Raw genomic sequence first — 16285 nt, 5'->3', positions numbered from 1 at the left:
ATCACTGCTGAAAATTATGTAATTTCCGACCACCTGAAAGTGATCTTAAATCAAGTCGAAAGTAAAAAGTGGTCGGAAATAGCAACAAAGGTTTTTCCGGATACCAAAAGTGGTCGGAACAAGGCTTTCGACTTGATTTAAGATCACTTTCAGGTAATCGGAAATTTCAAAATTTCCATCCGTTAATACTAGTCTGCACATTGCACCGAGCTATATATGTGTAGGTTGATACATTAATATTCAAATATTACCTTAAAATAAACCACCTTAAAACCTTTGTATTCTCATCATAAAGCATCGATCTATCATTATTAGACATGGTACGGTGCAGGCACAAACATTATTGCACACAAATTGCACTTAATTGTGTCATCCCTAAGATATATTATATATAAGCAGATGGAGGAGTGCTGTTACTGAAACTTGATAAGAAGCTTGAGATAATCAGCTTGCTTTGTCAACTCAAACGCCTTGTTCATTTCACTCAATGAAATTGTATGAGTTATCAACTCATCCAGCTTTATTTTCTATACACATGGACCCCCAAAAAAAAAAAAAAAAAAAAAGATTAATTAAGAGCCATTTCAATTTTTCTCTTAATTAGGTGCTATTCAACTTGGTTGTTCCATAGCTCACTTTCAATAAATAATATGACATGTAAATACAATGTATAAAGTGTGCTCGAGTTTCAGATCTCAATTTATATAAAAGAAATTTCAAATGTCAACTTGGCTATGTAAACGTTAATAAAATTTATTCAGTATTAAAGTTATAATTAGATTAAATAAGAGTTTGGACATACCTTGTCTATGCATTTTTCAAAAATAGAAGAAAGATCTGACCGAATCCTTACTCCACCAAGTAAGCAACCTTTAACTATCGGACCGTAAAGAATAGCATCATAATTAATTTCTAGCTTGCTCCGAGACCCTGCCCCAAGAATCACCATCGTGCCAAGACCCTATTTATGCACCAACCTTCATATTACGAACTGTAATCTCCAAAACATAGTAAAAAATTTTACTTGCTTTACAACAGTATATATAAACCATAAAGACATTTTAAATGTTTTTTTTTTAATGTATTATGGTAGCTTTTTAGAAGCTTCATTTTTCTAGACATAGGCTAACTTTTCTCAAAAAAAAAAAAAAAAAAAAAAAAAAAAAAAAAAAAGACATAGGCTAACTCCATCCTGCTCTCAAAAAAAAAAAAAGGCTAACTCTATACCTGAAGTTTTAGAGCTTTCAAGGTGAAGTGACATGCTTTTGTGTAAAATATTTATTTATTTTATTTACATGTCTTGTGAAGGACATAAAAATCTGACAAATGTCAGCTTTTACTGCCATCTGCAGCTTTCCTGTACTACTTATTATTATTATTATTATTATTATTATTATTATTATTATATATTTACGTATTTATTTATTGAAAGTGAGGGCGCTTTTGAAATAGAGAGAATATTGTAGATATAAAGATAGCCTTACAACTTTAGTAGATTCAAGGGCTTCATTAATCAAATCACTAACTCCAGTGCACTCAAAAACATAGTCGGCTCCTAGTCCTCCTGTTGCATTTTTAACCAATTCACTAATGGGTATATCGGATGCTTTGATAGGATTTATGAAATCAGTCATTCCAAAGACTTCTCCTTTTTCACGTTTAAAATCGTTGATATCAATCCCTATTATTTTAGCTGCTCCTTGCTCTCGAGCTCCACTAATAGCCTGCAATTTTAAGATAAATTAGTAATTATAACTGATGGATGGTAGACCGCAAATTATGCTGTGGACTCGTGTCCACAATGCATTGTGGACACGAGTTTAAAACGACGTCGTTTTTAGGGAAAACGCGATTTTTCAGTTTAAAAAAAAAAATAATTTTGTCTCGGCGTTAACGGCGTTATTCGTTTGTGGCATTATAAATGTACAGTTATGGAATTATGAATGTAAGTTATGGAATTATGAACACAGAGCTCTGACATTATGAACTTACAATTATGAACATATAGTGATAAAATTATGAACATAGACCAATAAAATTGTGAACATAGAGCTTCGAAAATTATGAATTTTCAGTTATTGAATTATGAATGTGCAGTTATTGAATTATGAATGTACAGTTACGGAATTATGAATGTACAGTTATGCAATTATAAATGTACAGTTATGGAATTATGAACACAGAGCTTTGAAATTTGGAACTTACAATTATGAACATATAGTAATAAAATTATGAACATATGCTCCTATAACAAATTAAGTGGTCTGAAATTTTTTTTAAAAAAAATGGTGGAAGATAACGGTGTTATTAACGGCACCGTTACCGTGTCTACAATGCATGCTGAACACAGGTCCATATAGCATAACGATTGATGGTAGACTAACTGGATCGGTCGGACCACTCTCAAGGGTACCGCAATGGTTATGCTGTGGAATCGTGCCCAGCGTGCATCATGGGCACGGTAACGGTGCCGTCAGGCACCGTTATCTTCCTCTTTTTTTTTTTTTTAATTTAATTTCAGACCGCTTCGTTATAGGAGCATATATTCACAGCTTTGTGTTCATAATTTCATAACTGTACATTCATAATTTCATAACTGTACATTCATAATTCCATAACTGTACATTCATAATTCCGTAACTGTACATTCATAATTCAATAACTGTAAATTCATAATTTTCGAAGCTCTATGTTCATAATTGTAAGTTCATAATGTCAGAGTTCTATGTTCATAATTTCATAACTGTACATTCATAATTCCATAACTGTATATTCATAATTCCATAACTGTACATTCATAATTCCATACTGTATATTCATAATTCCATACCAAACATTCATAATTTTCGAAGCTCTATGTTCATAATTGTAAGTTCATAATTCCATAACTGTACATTCATAATTCTATAACTGTACATTCATAATGTCATAACTGTATATTCATAATTTCATAACGAATATGCCGTTAACGCCATTAACGGCGTTTCGAACAATTTTTTTTTTTTTTTTAGTTAAAACAGCGTCGTTTTCACTGAAAACGACGCCGTTTTAGCTGCGCATAGCATAATTTGCCAGGGTACCGGTTGGACTAATTGAATAAAGGGCCTAGATCGCATGATCTAACCCAAAGAAATATATGGTTGGACCAAGAAAGCTCAAGAAGAATATTCAGTACGAAGTCAATTAGGGGATTGTTCACAGTGCACTATGGACACTGGACGTATATAACGTTGTTTTTTAACTTTAATTTTGACGTCAATCATTTGGTGTTCAATTTACGTTATATTTTGTTAACTATAAACTATGTGGGTGTGTCTTGTGTTGTGAATTTTTGTGTCTTGTGTTGTGAATTTTTGTGTTTTAAAAGTATGAATTCTATGCCTAGAACAAATTTATAATTGTGTAACACACAACATATTGTGTATCAGATGTTATAAATTTATGGCTTGTGTTGTGAAATTCTATACCTATAGAACAAATATTTTCTACCTAAATCGGATTAGAAAATAAGTAAATATATAACATGTGTATGTGTTTTGTGTTGTGAGTTTTTGTGTCTTGTGTTATGGAATTTCATACTTTAAGAGTATAGTCAGTATCATTCAAAAAATATAACATGTGTCTTGTGTTATGAAATTTTGTACCTTAAGAGTACGAATTTTGTACCTGAAATAAATTAGTAGCTGTGTAGAGACATGAATAATGCGAAAATTGTAAAATCCGTTAAAATCTAAATATCAAAATGACGTTGTTTCGATCCAGGGTCCACAACATTGTGTGGATCATAGTCCACGATATAAATTTTCGAGATTAGGGGGTTAGTGTTATTTGTAGTTTAGTAGGATCGAGCTAGTTATCCCCAATGTAATAGGACTCTAAATATGAGGCAATCTAAAATTTTTATTCCTTATAGAGCTCCTTTCAAAATATGTATAAATAGCCCTCTCCCATATATGACCAAGGACAAGCAACTATCATTAATACAAAATATTGATTCTCTATATATTTATCACATACTCGTTATTTTAACGGTAGTGTTGGCCCGTCGTTGTTTGCCAAAAGCCATATATAAAACCAACAATAGCTTTGTCAAATGTTATGTCGTGGAACCGTGTCTACCTTGCAAGATAGACACGATTTTATGTTCATAATTACTGAACTCTATGTTCATAATTATAAACTTCTATGTTTATATTTTTTAACTTCATATTCACAATTATTGAACTCTATATTCACAATTACAGAATTCTATGTTCATAATTATAAAACTCTATGTTCATAACTCTATGTTCATAATTATAAAACTTTATATTCATAAGTTTTGAACTTTATATTCATAAGAGTAAATACCACCTATGGTCCCTCGAGTTTGGTGGCATCGCCATCAACGGTCCCTAACTTCCGTAATTACCATCCGTCATCCTCCGAGTTGTCAAAAGTTACCTTCTAGCGTCCTTCCATTACTTCCTCCCGTCTCAGCCGTCAAAATGGAGGGTAATATTGTCATTTGACTTATACGAAAAGAGTTAATACCAGCCAAGGTCCCTCGAGTTTGGTGATTTGGCCATCTTTAGTCTCAAGTTTCCATATTCCATTATTTTCATTCTTTCATATTCTCTTCTTCAAATGTATTATTATTACTATTATTTATAGTTATTATTAAATTCTTATTATTATTACTATTATTTAAAGTTATTATTGTTATTATTAAATTATTATTATTATTATTGTTATTGTTATTATTATATTATTAGCATTAAATTATTATTATTATTATTATTATTATTATTATTATTATTATAATATTCATATTCATATTATTATTATTATTATTATTATTATTATTATTATTGTTATTGTTATTATTAAATTATTATTATTATTATTATTATTATTTATTGTTATTATTATTTTTTTAAATTATTATTACTATTATTATTATTATTATTATTATTGTTATTGTTGTTATTATTGTTATTGTTGTTGTTGTTTTTGTTGTTGTAGAAATGTACAAATGCTATTATTATTATTATTATTATTATTATTATTATTATTATATTATTATTATTGTTATTGTTATTTTTATTGTTATTATTATTATTATTAAATTCTTATTATTATTACTATTATTTATTGTTATTATTATTATTATTAAATTATTAAATTATTATTATTATTGTTTTTGTTGTTGTAGAAATGTGCAAATGCTATATAGGATGAGTGTATTTAATAAAATCAGAAAATTAGAGAAATAAAAATCTGGAGGAATGGAAAAATGGAAAACTGAAAAAATGGAGAAGGAAAACTGGAAAAATAGAGAAAGAAAACTGGAGAAATGGAGAAATGAAAAACTGGAAATGGAAAAACAGATAAATGAAGTAAACGACCCCTATACATTTGTAAATTTTCTTTAATATTGTATAGGAGAAGAGGGGGTTCGAGTTGAAAGTTGAGAAACCACCAACTTTCTTTAATAATGTTTGGCCAAGTTTGGGACTAAAGATGGCCAATAATAATAATAATAATAATAATAATAATAATAATTTAATAATAACAATAACAATAATAATCATAATAATAATAATAATAATAATAATAATAATAATAATATGAATATGAATATTATAATAATAATAATAATAATAATAATAATAACAACAATAATAATAATAATAATTTAATGCTAATAATATAATAATAACAATAACAATAACAATAACAATAATAATAATAATTTAATAATAACAATAATAACTTAATAACTTTAAATAATAGTAATAACAATAAGAATTTAATAATAACTATAAATAATAGTAATAATAATACATTTGAAGAAGAGAATATGAAAGAAGGAAAATAATGAAATATGGAATCTTGGGACTAAAGATGGCCAAACCACCAAACTCGAGGGACCTTGGCTGGTATTAACTCTTTTTGTATAAGTCAAATGACAATATTACCCTTCATTTTGACGGCTGAGACGGGAGGAAGTAACGGAAGGACGCTAGAAGGTAACTTTTGACAACTCGGAGGATGACGGATGGTAATTACGGAAGTTAGGGACCATTGATGGCGATGCCACCAAACTCGAGGGACCATAGGTGGTATTTACTCTATTCATAATTATGACAGTTTTAAAACCGTGTCCACATTGCAAGGTGTTTCACAGCATAATTTGTTTGCCTAGCTTTGTTATAAGTGATGCAATAACCGAAAAAAATTCCAAAAAAAAATAATAATAATACAAAAAAAAAAAGATAAAACATTGTAGAAAGTGATTTAAATAAGATTTGTAATAATAAAAAGACTTACCCCCAATCCAACAGCACCAAGACCAATGACCACAACAACCGAGTCCTTCTCCACCTCAGTTGCTTTGAAGGTTGCTCCAAACCCAGTAGTAAACCCACAACAAAGCAAGCTAGCATGTGGAAGAGGTAGTCGACGGTCAACTTTAACAACGTAGTTAGCATCGACAACGGTATACTCTGACCACGTGGAGTTGCTGAAGAAGTGGTATAGTGGTTTTCCTCTAGCGGACATTCTTGATGTGCCATCACGCATTAGACCAGTTATGGGCAGAGGGTAGTTATGGCATATGTTGGACTTTCCTGATTTACAATTCAAGCATTCTCCACATTCACCTAAGTATAGTGGCATCACTGTGTCTCCTATTGTAAGGTTTGTCACATTGTCACCTATACTCTCTATCACACTGCAGTAACATAAGGAAATATAGTAAATATATCAGCCCGGTTTGATAAAATAGTTAGTTTATAAGTCAATTTTGGCTTATTTGACCACTGTTAGCGGTTTGATTTGGTTAAAAAATTAATATAAGTGTTTGGTTAATTAGTTTTTTGTAACTCCAAAATGCTAAAATTCAAAAGGCTACTCAAAAGCAACTTTTTCATCAATTAGCTTTTTGAGAAAAGAAATTATATCAAACAGCTATCAGCTAACAACTAATTTACCAAACACCTTTCTGCAATCAGCTAATGTTATCAACTAGTTATACCCTCAAATTAACCCAACTGGCTAACAGCTAAGAGCCATTTACCAAACAAGGCCATCATCTTTTCTTAAATTTACACTTCCTAATATTCTTCCCAAACTTCACCCCTATTTATTCATATTATGACATGATGACACTATGTAATTGGATCTTTTATAGATTTAATTACTAAGTAGATTATATTTATTTTTTAACTAGTTATGTGACCAATTTATTAATAGTTAATGAATATAAAATTTTTTAGAGGCATCTAAACACTTGAAGTAAATTCAGAATGAAACTACAAAATAACATCTCTCAAAAAGAATAAGGTTCAAATTGACCACTGAACGTAACCTGAAAATGCAATTAAGTCACTGAACGAAAAAAAAAAAAGTGCAATTACGCCACTAAACACTCCAAAAATGTGCAATTAAGCCACTGAACACTCCAAATGTATGCAACTTCACCGGATAACAGGTTACCATCAATTTTAGCAGGTTACCTGCTTACGTGGCAGCTGAATTGGCATTTTAAATAATTATTAAATAATGTTTAATAAATTTTAATAATAAAATTTTCAAAAATTAAATATAAAAAAAAAAAAAACTGGAGATGAAGAAGGGGGGAAAGGGGTGGCCGGCGGCCGCCTCGTCGTTTTTTTTTTCAATTTTTTAAAAATTTATTATTAAGATTTATTAAAATTTATTTAAAAATTATTAAAAATGCCAACTCAGCTGCCATGTAAACATGTAACCTGCTAAAATTGATGATAACCTGTTATCAGGTGAAATTGCATATATTTGGAGTGTTCAGTGACCTAAGTGCACTTTTTTTTCTTAAAAGTTACATATATATATATATATATATATATATATATATATATATATATATATATATATATATATATATATAAACTGGATCTAGCTTAGTGGCATTCAAGTCCATGCCTAGATAACATAAAAATATTTAAATAATGACAAAAAATTGTGTGAGACTGTCTCACCGTGAGACAGGTCGGATCAAGATAAAAATGTAATACTTATACCCACAAATGTCATATTTATATGCTCAAATGTAATACTAATCATGGATAAATTTTTTGTTACTTATAAGGGTAAATGTAATACTTTTAAGGGAAAATGTAATACTTTTACATTTCGATTTAAAAGTATTACATTTTTTCTCAAAAGTATTATATTTTTCCTTATAAGAGACACTTGCCAACATTACTTATTATGGAAAATGTAATACTTTTACATCAAATGCAAAAGTATTACATTTTTCCTTATAAATAACAAAATTTTTATTCTTGATTAGTATTACATTTGAACGTATAAGTATGATATATATTTGTATGTTGATTTGACCCGACTCGATTCGTCTCACACAAGTGTGACCCTTAAATAATCGCAAATTATGCTGTGCAACCGAATGCACCATGCGCATGGTGCATTCGATGCAAAACGACGTCATTTTGGTTATAAAAAAAAAACGTGCGTCCCACTTAAAGAAAAAATCAGGTTCGATTCCCGACAATAGCATTTTTATATATCCATAAATTCATAACTATATATCCACAGTGAATGAATGAAGTAAATATCTACAATGAATGAACTAAATATCCACAATGAATGAACTAAATATCCATAAATTCATAACTATATATCCACAAATTCATAACTATATATCCACAATAATGCTATTGCCGAGAATCGAACCTGAATTTATTTTTTTTTAAGTGGGACGCGCGTTTTTAGTCAAAACGACATCGTTTTGCATGGTATGCACCATGTAAACGATAAGCAATTGGGGCCCAAAAAAGGAGAAAACCTTTGTACTAATTTCTTCAACACGTTTTTATGTACGGAGTAACTATTAAGGGTGAGAGAGAGAGAGAGTTAGGGATTGACTTACCCAACTCCTTCATGTCCAAGAACTCGTGGAAATAGAGGCTGAAAATTATATATTATATTAATAAACACAATAATTAAGTGGATTGATGATGGGTCATCAACAGAACAAACACTACTGGAAATTATGAAATTTCAGACCACCTGAAAGTGATCTTAAATCAAGTCAAAAGCCTTATTCCGACCACTTTTAGTATCCGGAGTTGTTATTTCCGACTACTTTTTGGTATCAACTTAATATAAGATCACTTTCAGGTGGTCGGAAATTCCATAATTTCCACTAATGAAAATACCCACAATTAATATAATAATAAAGAAAAAAAAAGTGTACGTAATTAAAGAAGAGAGAAAATGGAAACTAACTACTGGAAAGCCAGAATGGTATAGGGTATCAGTGTGGCATAAACTGGCGTACAACATCTTTATACGAACTTCACAACCCTTTGGTGGATCCACTTCTATCTCTTCCACCTTCAACTCCTCTCCCTTTCCCCATGCCACAGCAGCTACAACCATACATACAACACCACAACTCTATCAATGTTTGCGCGTGTAACCATAAATGATAACAGATCTGTCATCACACTATATAGTAGTTGACTAAATATTTTTGTTTTTTCTTTTTCTTTTTTTTTCTTTTCGGATACAAGGGAAACCCTATAACCCTTTCGGGTGGAGGTAAACCCCGTCTTGTGATCTTAGCCGTTAATGACTAAAGGATATAAACTAGCCTAGGTTACGCACAGCTGACTAGCTCAAATCTAACGGGGCAGGGTAAGGATTCAAACTTGTAAACTTGTGGTTACAAGTGTAGATCTCTCGTCATCAAGGATATGATCGATGGGAGTTGGGAAGGGAAGCATGAAAGAAAACATTATCAATTCAAGCTAGATTGTATATATATATATATATATATATATATATATATATATATGCACATTACCTTTGCATGTGATGACCTTCGGATCCATTTGTATTCTCAGTTCCTTTCTCTCAGCTGGGAATAGTCAGCGAGCTAAGGGCGGCTGCGGGAAGGAAGGAGGAGGTTTTTGGGTGGAATAATTTGATTATATGTGTTAAGACTGTTTGGCAGAACTACTACGTGTAGTATAGAGCTAATTTTAGTGTTGATCCCTTGATATTATTATATTTTCACTTTGGTCCTTTAAGTCTAAAATTAATCATACTAGTGTAGTATACCTGAAGGATACTCAAATATATTTTTAATTAACCTTGTTCTCTAGTGGCACCAAGTTACTCTCTTATATATAAAAGGGTGTGGGTTCGGGCCTCTATAATTAAATAAATAATAGATAAAAGTGTCAAATAGGTCCATTTACTACGGCGAAGTGCACAATTCCTACCATGAACTAAATTTTACTAACAGGTTGCCTATTCAATTATTAAAAAAAAAAAATGAAGGGTGTGGGTTCGAGCCTCTATAATTAAATAAATAATAGATAAAAGTGTCAAATAGGCCCATTTACTACGACGAAGTGCTCAATTCCTACCATGAACTAAATTTTACTAACAGGTTGCCTATTCAATTATTAAAAAAAAAAAAATAGTTGCGTATTTCACAGACAGCCAGACAGTCCTAGCAGCCACGGCTGTCAAACATGAGATCCAGATCTGGCCTGATAGCCACAGCTGTCAAACATGAGGTCCAGATCTGGCCGAATAGCCACGGCTGTCAGACATGAGGTCCAGATCTGGCCGGATAGCCACGGCTGTCAAACATGAGGTCCAGATCTGGACCTCACCCCCGGCCTGGAACGAGGGCTATCCGGTAGCCACGGCTGTCAGACATGAGGTCCAGATCTGGCCGGATAGCCACGACTGTCAAACATGAGGTCCAAATCTGGACCTCACCCCCGGCCTGGAACGAGGGCTGTCCAGCGAGGACAACCGGACAGCCACGGCTGTCAAACATGAGGTCCAAATCTGGACCTCACCTCAAACGGCCTTGGAACGAGGGCTGTCCGGCGCAGACAACGATGGCTGAAATTCCTTTTATTTATTTATTTATTTTATATTTTTTAATAATTGAATAGGCAACTTGTAAAAAAGTCAATCGAACAAATTTTGCTGGTAGATGGGCCTATTTGACACTTAATTTAGTTCGTGGTGAGAATTGAGCACTTCGCAGTAGTAGATGTGCTTATTTGACATTTCTGCCTAAATAATATTATATGAGAATTGACATGTATATATTTTTCTTTTTGATCATACATGTAGGAATTTTTAGTAAAAAGATAGTGTTACCTATAATATTTTTATAGCGCATTGTAACAGAGTCAGTAATACTAAAAAACTCAGTTATAAACTCTAAAATCCAAACCAACGAAAGATTTAGCGACGCTATAAAAAACGTTGTGACAGTACCTAGAATTCAACCTTAATACCTTAAAGTCTTACTCTTAAAGGCACTAACCTAGGTTCAAACCTATACTCTGATACCAACTGTAACACCCCCGATTTTTACACAACAACTAAGCAATTAAAGGCTTAAAGATGAAGATAAAACTAACATTAAGATATAAAGAGTGCGGAAGCTAAACTTGTCAATCAGAAGATGTCACGTCACATCTAACTACAAGGCTAGATGCACAGGCTAAAAGTCAAAACTTAGACATCCAAAACCATAACATCGAATTCACAAGTTCAATTCTACAGGCACACATGCCTCAACAATTAGCTAAGGAACCAAAAGGGAGATACGTTAAACTAATCCGTCTTCTATCACGCTCGAAGAAACTACTCAGCACCTGTAAAACATAAGGGTAGCACCCGTTAGCGAATAATGCTAAGTAACCAACCACTACGCGTAGAGTACTTATAATATACATATAGGAAAATCACTTTTGAGACTTGGAATACATAGTATATAATCTTTTAAAACGAGGAGTAGGAACAACATAAGACTCATCAGAATCACTCTTAATCAAATGACCAACATCATACGGTTACTCAAGGTATCAACAAGAACGACAAGAACAAACGAGTAATCCACATGATATGATAAGCAATATCAATTAAGAGATAACATCAAACATACTCATAAGCAATAGAAAGTCAAAGATCGCAACCAATGACTAGTTCTAACCTTATGCCTGGTTCCAACCTTATGTCACCATGCCGACCTTATTTCAGTTCCAACCTGTACCTCCGAGTGCCACCCTGTACACCAAGTCCAACCTTTTCCCTCCTGGAGCCATTGCTCCCCGCCAATCAATTATCACCGATCTCATAGACATACACAATGTCATTAATAATATAATAATACTTATCACGTGATAGTATCCCGCCAATCAAGTGAGCAAAGCTCATTACCACCAATCTCATAACAATCACATAGTCATTGACATAGAAGATTGAGGCTCATCAATAGCCCAATCAAGGATCAACAATAGAGTACAACATATGTACAAGGTTACAACAAGAGATTCAGTAGAAAGACTTCAAGGAGAGACATGAAAGGAACATTCAAAACAATAGCACAATAGTAATAGGCTTCAATCCAAAGATTACCTTGATTGGTGAACACAAGTTACCAATCTTCATAGAGAACGAATGAACAAGCACATACTAGTACCAACAACATCGTAACTAGCATGCAAATCAATAGAATAATCATAACGGTTCAAACGAACATCAATAACTTCACATTAATCCAACAAATCACAAAGTTAGACCTTAAGCATGATTCAAGACTCATAAACCGATCAAGGTTACTTAGGACACCATTCTAGACGTACGAAACATCAAAGGAGACACACAGTTGCACAAGAATTCAACAAAGCGGAGGCCAAAACACAACGTACCAGTGGGCGAAACGGTCGGTGGACAACCCCCGCCACTCCCCTACACATGTACCAGCGAGTGGAACCATGGGTGGGCAACCACCCGCGGCTCCTCCCGCCACCATCCGCCTACGTTTCCCACGAGTGGAACGGCGGTAGGCTGCCTGCTCGCCATTCTGCCCGCGGGTACCCCTGAACCAAAAATAATTCCCTTTCGGGGGAAAACACCAACAACGCCAAGTTCAAGTCCAAAACACCCAAAACCTCACATTCAACAATAAAGGAACTTGAACAAATGAAAAGCTCAAAGAATAGCATTTATGAACCCTAGATACAAGCTCTAAACATGCATAAACACAAGGTTATGCATCATTTCACTCATGAACATCAAGAATAGCAAGAAATTCATATTATCAAGCATAAAATAGATTTTGTAGCACATGGTTACCTCTTGTAGCCTAAGAACACCTTTTTCAACCTCTACTCATCCTCTTGGAACTCTTCTTCCACAAGGTCTTCCCAACACAAACCAAAAACCACACAACTATCCAAAACTTAGATAAAGTCAAGGAGAAACTAGATAAAAACACTACCCAAGACTAGGCATTACATTTCCTAAGGTCTTGGTGGAAGAAAGTTGGAATCTTGGGGAGTTCTTGGCAAGATTGAGAAAGGGTTTTGGTTGGCTTGGGGAAGAAGCTAGGATTTTAGAGAGAAGGTGGTGAGAAAGGTAGATAGAGATGGAAAAGTTGGAATGATTGGAGATTCTCTTGGTTGGGGTAGGATCTTTAGGCTAAAATCTGAAAAGTTGCAAGGTCCCCTTTGAATCAATTTAAGGCTAGGAAGGAATTAAAAACTAGGTACAAGGCATAAGGCACCGTGTACAACTTATTGGCTAATGATTTAAGTCAATTTTAGGTCCTCCGACTATTTTAATAAGGAATTAAGGAGAGTTTTACAAGGAAAGCTTAGAATTAATTAAATAATTAATTCCGTTTAAGGGATAGATTTTCGGGGTGTCACAATAAACACATCAATAAGCTTTGAGAAGGCACACACCAAAACCACTCGATTACATCTTCATCATCTCGTGGTCCTTCTATGTCCTTTTTATCATAAGCTCCGTCTAAGCACTGAGTCAGGTTCACCTACGCTATAGCTGGTGCGAACTTAGTGTAGTTAGTCTGTGTAGCCTGTCGAAAGCGTGTCAGGGTTCTGACTGCACCGTTATCGGGCAAATAACGCTTTTAAGGTAATGTTATTATAACACGGCACACACTTCCTTTCAGTCATACACTCGTAGTGTCCGTGTTTCTTAAAAGGTTTCCAGCCCGTGCGTTGACGTTGCGAATATTTTTCAACAATTAAAAGCGTTATTTTAGCAACAGTCAACTACTCAAATCGTGGAGCAAATTATATAAATTTTTTGGTGACATGATGGTGTAGCAACAACAGAGATTAACAGTGGAAGGCAGGAGTTTGATACAGAATAGTACTGGTGAAGCACACTGCTTCGACTTATGTGTAACCTTTAAGCAAGGGAGTACAACATAAATAATTATTGGGTTCATATCGGAGCTTTAACCATACTCTGATGAGGTTTGTCTCCTCATATTTTAATATGACACATGCATATTTATATGATAATAGACTATCATATGCAAATGATTATTTTGAGCACAAGTAGTCATATATTATTGTGCATTGACCATATTCCCTTAAAACTATCATAATGGCATAATTTAGAAGATGGTTTGCCTATACCTTTGCATCCATTTGATTATTATGTTTTGAGAGCATTTGAAACGTGAAATATATACTGTGACAAGTATTTTAGAAATCACCATTTCATATTTTATATGGTGAGTGCTTTGAATATTATAGAGAATATTAACAGTGGTGCACACAAGGATAGGTGAATTGTTATTATTCAATTCACATGGATGACCTTTATGATTTTGTTGTGTTAGAAGCAAGGTTGCAAAAACGTTAGGCGCCGTTTTATTATTATTATTTTTATTTTTAAAAAAAAATTAAAAATTAAAAATTATAAAATTCACTCATAAAACATAAGGTTCCTCTAGATTTTTCTTACAAATTATTTACGTAAGTGGTTGTAAAATCGTTTTGAATATTATTGAGACCATCTAAATACATAAAAATTTAAAATTAAGAGCAAAAGAAGCATTTTTGAAGAAATTAGAGGGCCAAACTGCCTTTGGTTATTTGTGGTGTACAGATCTCAAAAAAATACGCGATTTGAAAAAAAAAATTGTTCAAAACGGACAACCGAGTCAAAAGTTATGTCTTCCCGAACTTTTAACACTTTACAACGCAAAAAAAAAAAAAAAAGTTATGCCTTCCCGAACCGGCCGACCATGGAGGAGGCCGGAATCGCGGCAGCAGGCGGCCGCCTAGTGCCTAGCGCCTAGGCGCCTATTAAATCATCAATATGATATAAAGCTTATAAATTGTGTACTTATGCACATATCGAATTTATAACATTATGTGTTATATTGTGGATATGTTACAAATATTGCACTATTTGATGAGATACATATATGCTTTACAATCACTTAATCTTAAATGTCTGAATTGTGTACCGAGACTAAATTCCAAGGCTTTACTTACATTGTGGTGGTAGCATGAAAAAGTCATCATTCTTGAATACTCTGTCTAGGAAGATGGTTTTTAAGTAAACTTCGGTTTCACCACTCGACCTGGGAGTTTTTAAGAAGTAGGGTGTTGATCATGCAGGTTAGTTAGAGCGCTACTTCATCTACCATATCAGAAACTGCAGTTGAATCAAAATGATATTTTAGTTGTGCTATAATGAAACTAACAATGCATATAAAATGAAACTGAATAACAGGTTTCACATATTCAAGTGTATATTGTCCTATGAAATCGTAGTTGAATCAAAATTATACTTTAGTGGTGTTGTAATAAAACTACAGTGTGTATAAAATGAAATTTAATAACAGGTCTCACATATTGAGTGTATATTGTCAAATGAAACTGTAGTTGAATCAAAATGATACTTTAGTTGTGCTATAATAAAATTACAGTGTATATAAAATGAACCGAATACTTCATAAAAACAAAATTAGTTTGACGAAACGGGTGCCGTTTTGTGTGGACCATGGTCCACAGTAAAATTTGCCACAAGGTGAACCATGGTTCATGGTATCATGATTGCTTTGAACCAATCATTATACCATGGACCATGATCCACCTTGTAAGGTAGAACAGTGACATAAGGCTCAATTTTACTAGGAAAAATTATAATTTATGTCTCTCCATAATATGCCAATTATTAATGTCACCCCTGAATTATTAGTGGTGTAAATGTTGCCCTTCATTTTTTAAAACGGTACATATATTGCCCCTCCCGTACCGTACGGGAGGGGCAATATATGTACTGTTTTGAAAAATGAGGGGGAACATTTACACTATGGGAGGGCACTATATGTACCGTTTTGAAAATTGAGGGGCAACTTTTACACCACTAATAATTCAGTGGGGACATTGACAATTGGCATATTATAGAGGAGCATAAATTACAATTTTCACTT

General features: G+C 33.1%; 1 protein-coding gene across 1 annotated transcript; it reads right to left on the bottom strand.

Moving 5' to 3' along the window:
- Positions 1-202: 202 nt before the first annotated feature.
- Positions 203-9980, bottom strand: LOC109190950 (alcohol dehydrogenase-like 6). Its single transcript, XM_019341547.1, has 7 exons — positions 9851-9980; positions 9271-9413; positions 8912-8949; positions 6313-6715; positions 1485-1724; positions 803-961; positions 203-527 (listed from the first exon to the last, which is right to left on the bottom strand). Exons 1-7 carry the CDS (start codon positions 9876-9878, stop codon positions 414-416), a joined length of 1125 nt encoding a protein of 374 aa, XP_019197092.1. The 5' UTR covers positions 9879-9980; the 3' UTR covers positions 203-413.
- Positions 9981-16285: the final 6305 nt, after the last annotated feature.

Source organism: Ipomoea nil, unplaced genomic scaffold, assembly GCF_001879475.1.
Source record: "Ipomoea nil cultivar Tokyo-kokei standard unplaced genomic scaffold, Asagao_1.1 scaffold1596, whole genome shotgun sequence".
Taxonomy (NCBI): domain Eukaryota; kingdom Viridiplantae; phylum Streptophyta; class Magnoliopsida; order Solanales; family Convolvulaceae; genus Ipomoea; species Ipomoea nil.
The sequence above is the reverse complement of the archived record's forward strand: the minus strand, read 5'-3'. Positions and strand labels throughout refer to the sequence as shown.

Excerpts from the sequence above, each read along its gene's own strand:
- LOC109190950 (XM_019341547.1), bottom strand. The coding sequence starts at position 9,878 with ATGGATCCGAAGGTCATCACATGCAAAG. Across the intron at positions 8,950-9,270 it reads ACCATTCTGGCTTTCCAGTA|CCTCTATTTCCACGAGTTCT; the intron begins GTTAGTTTCCAT and ends TATAATTTTCAG. Across the intron at positions 962-1,484 it reads CCCTTGAATCTACTAAAGTT|GGTCTTGGCACGATGGTGAT; the intron begins GTAAGGCTATCT and ends GTGCATAAATAG.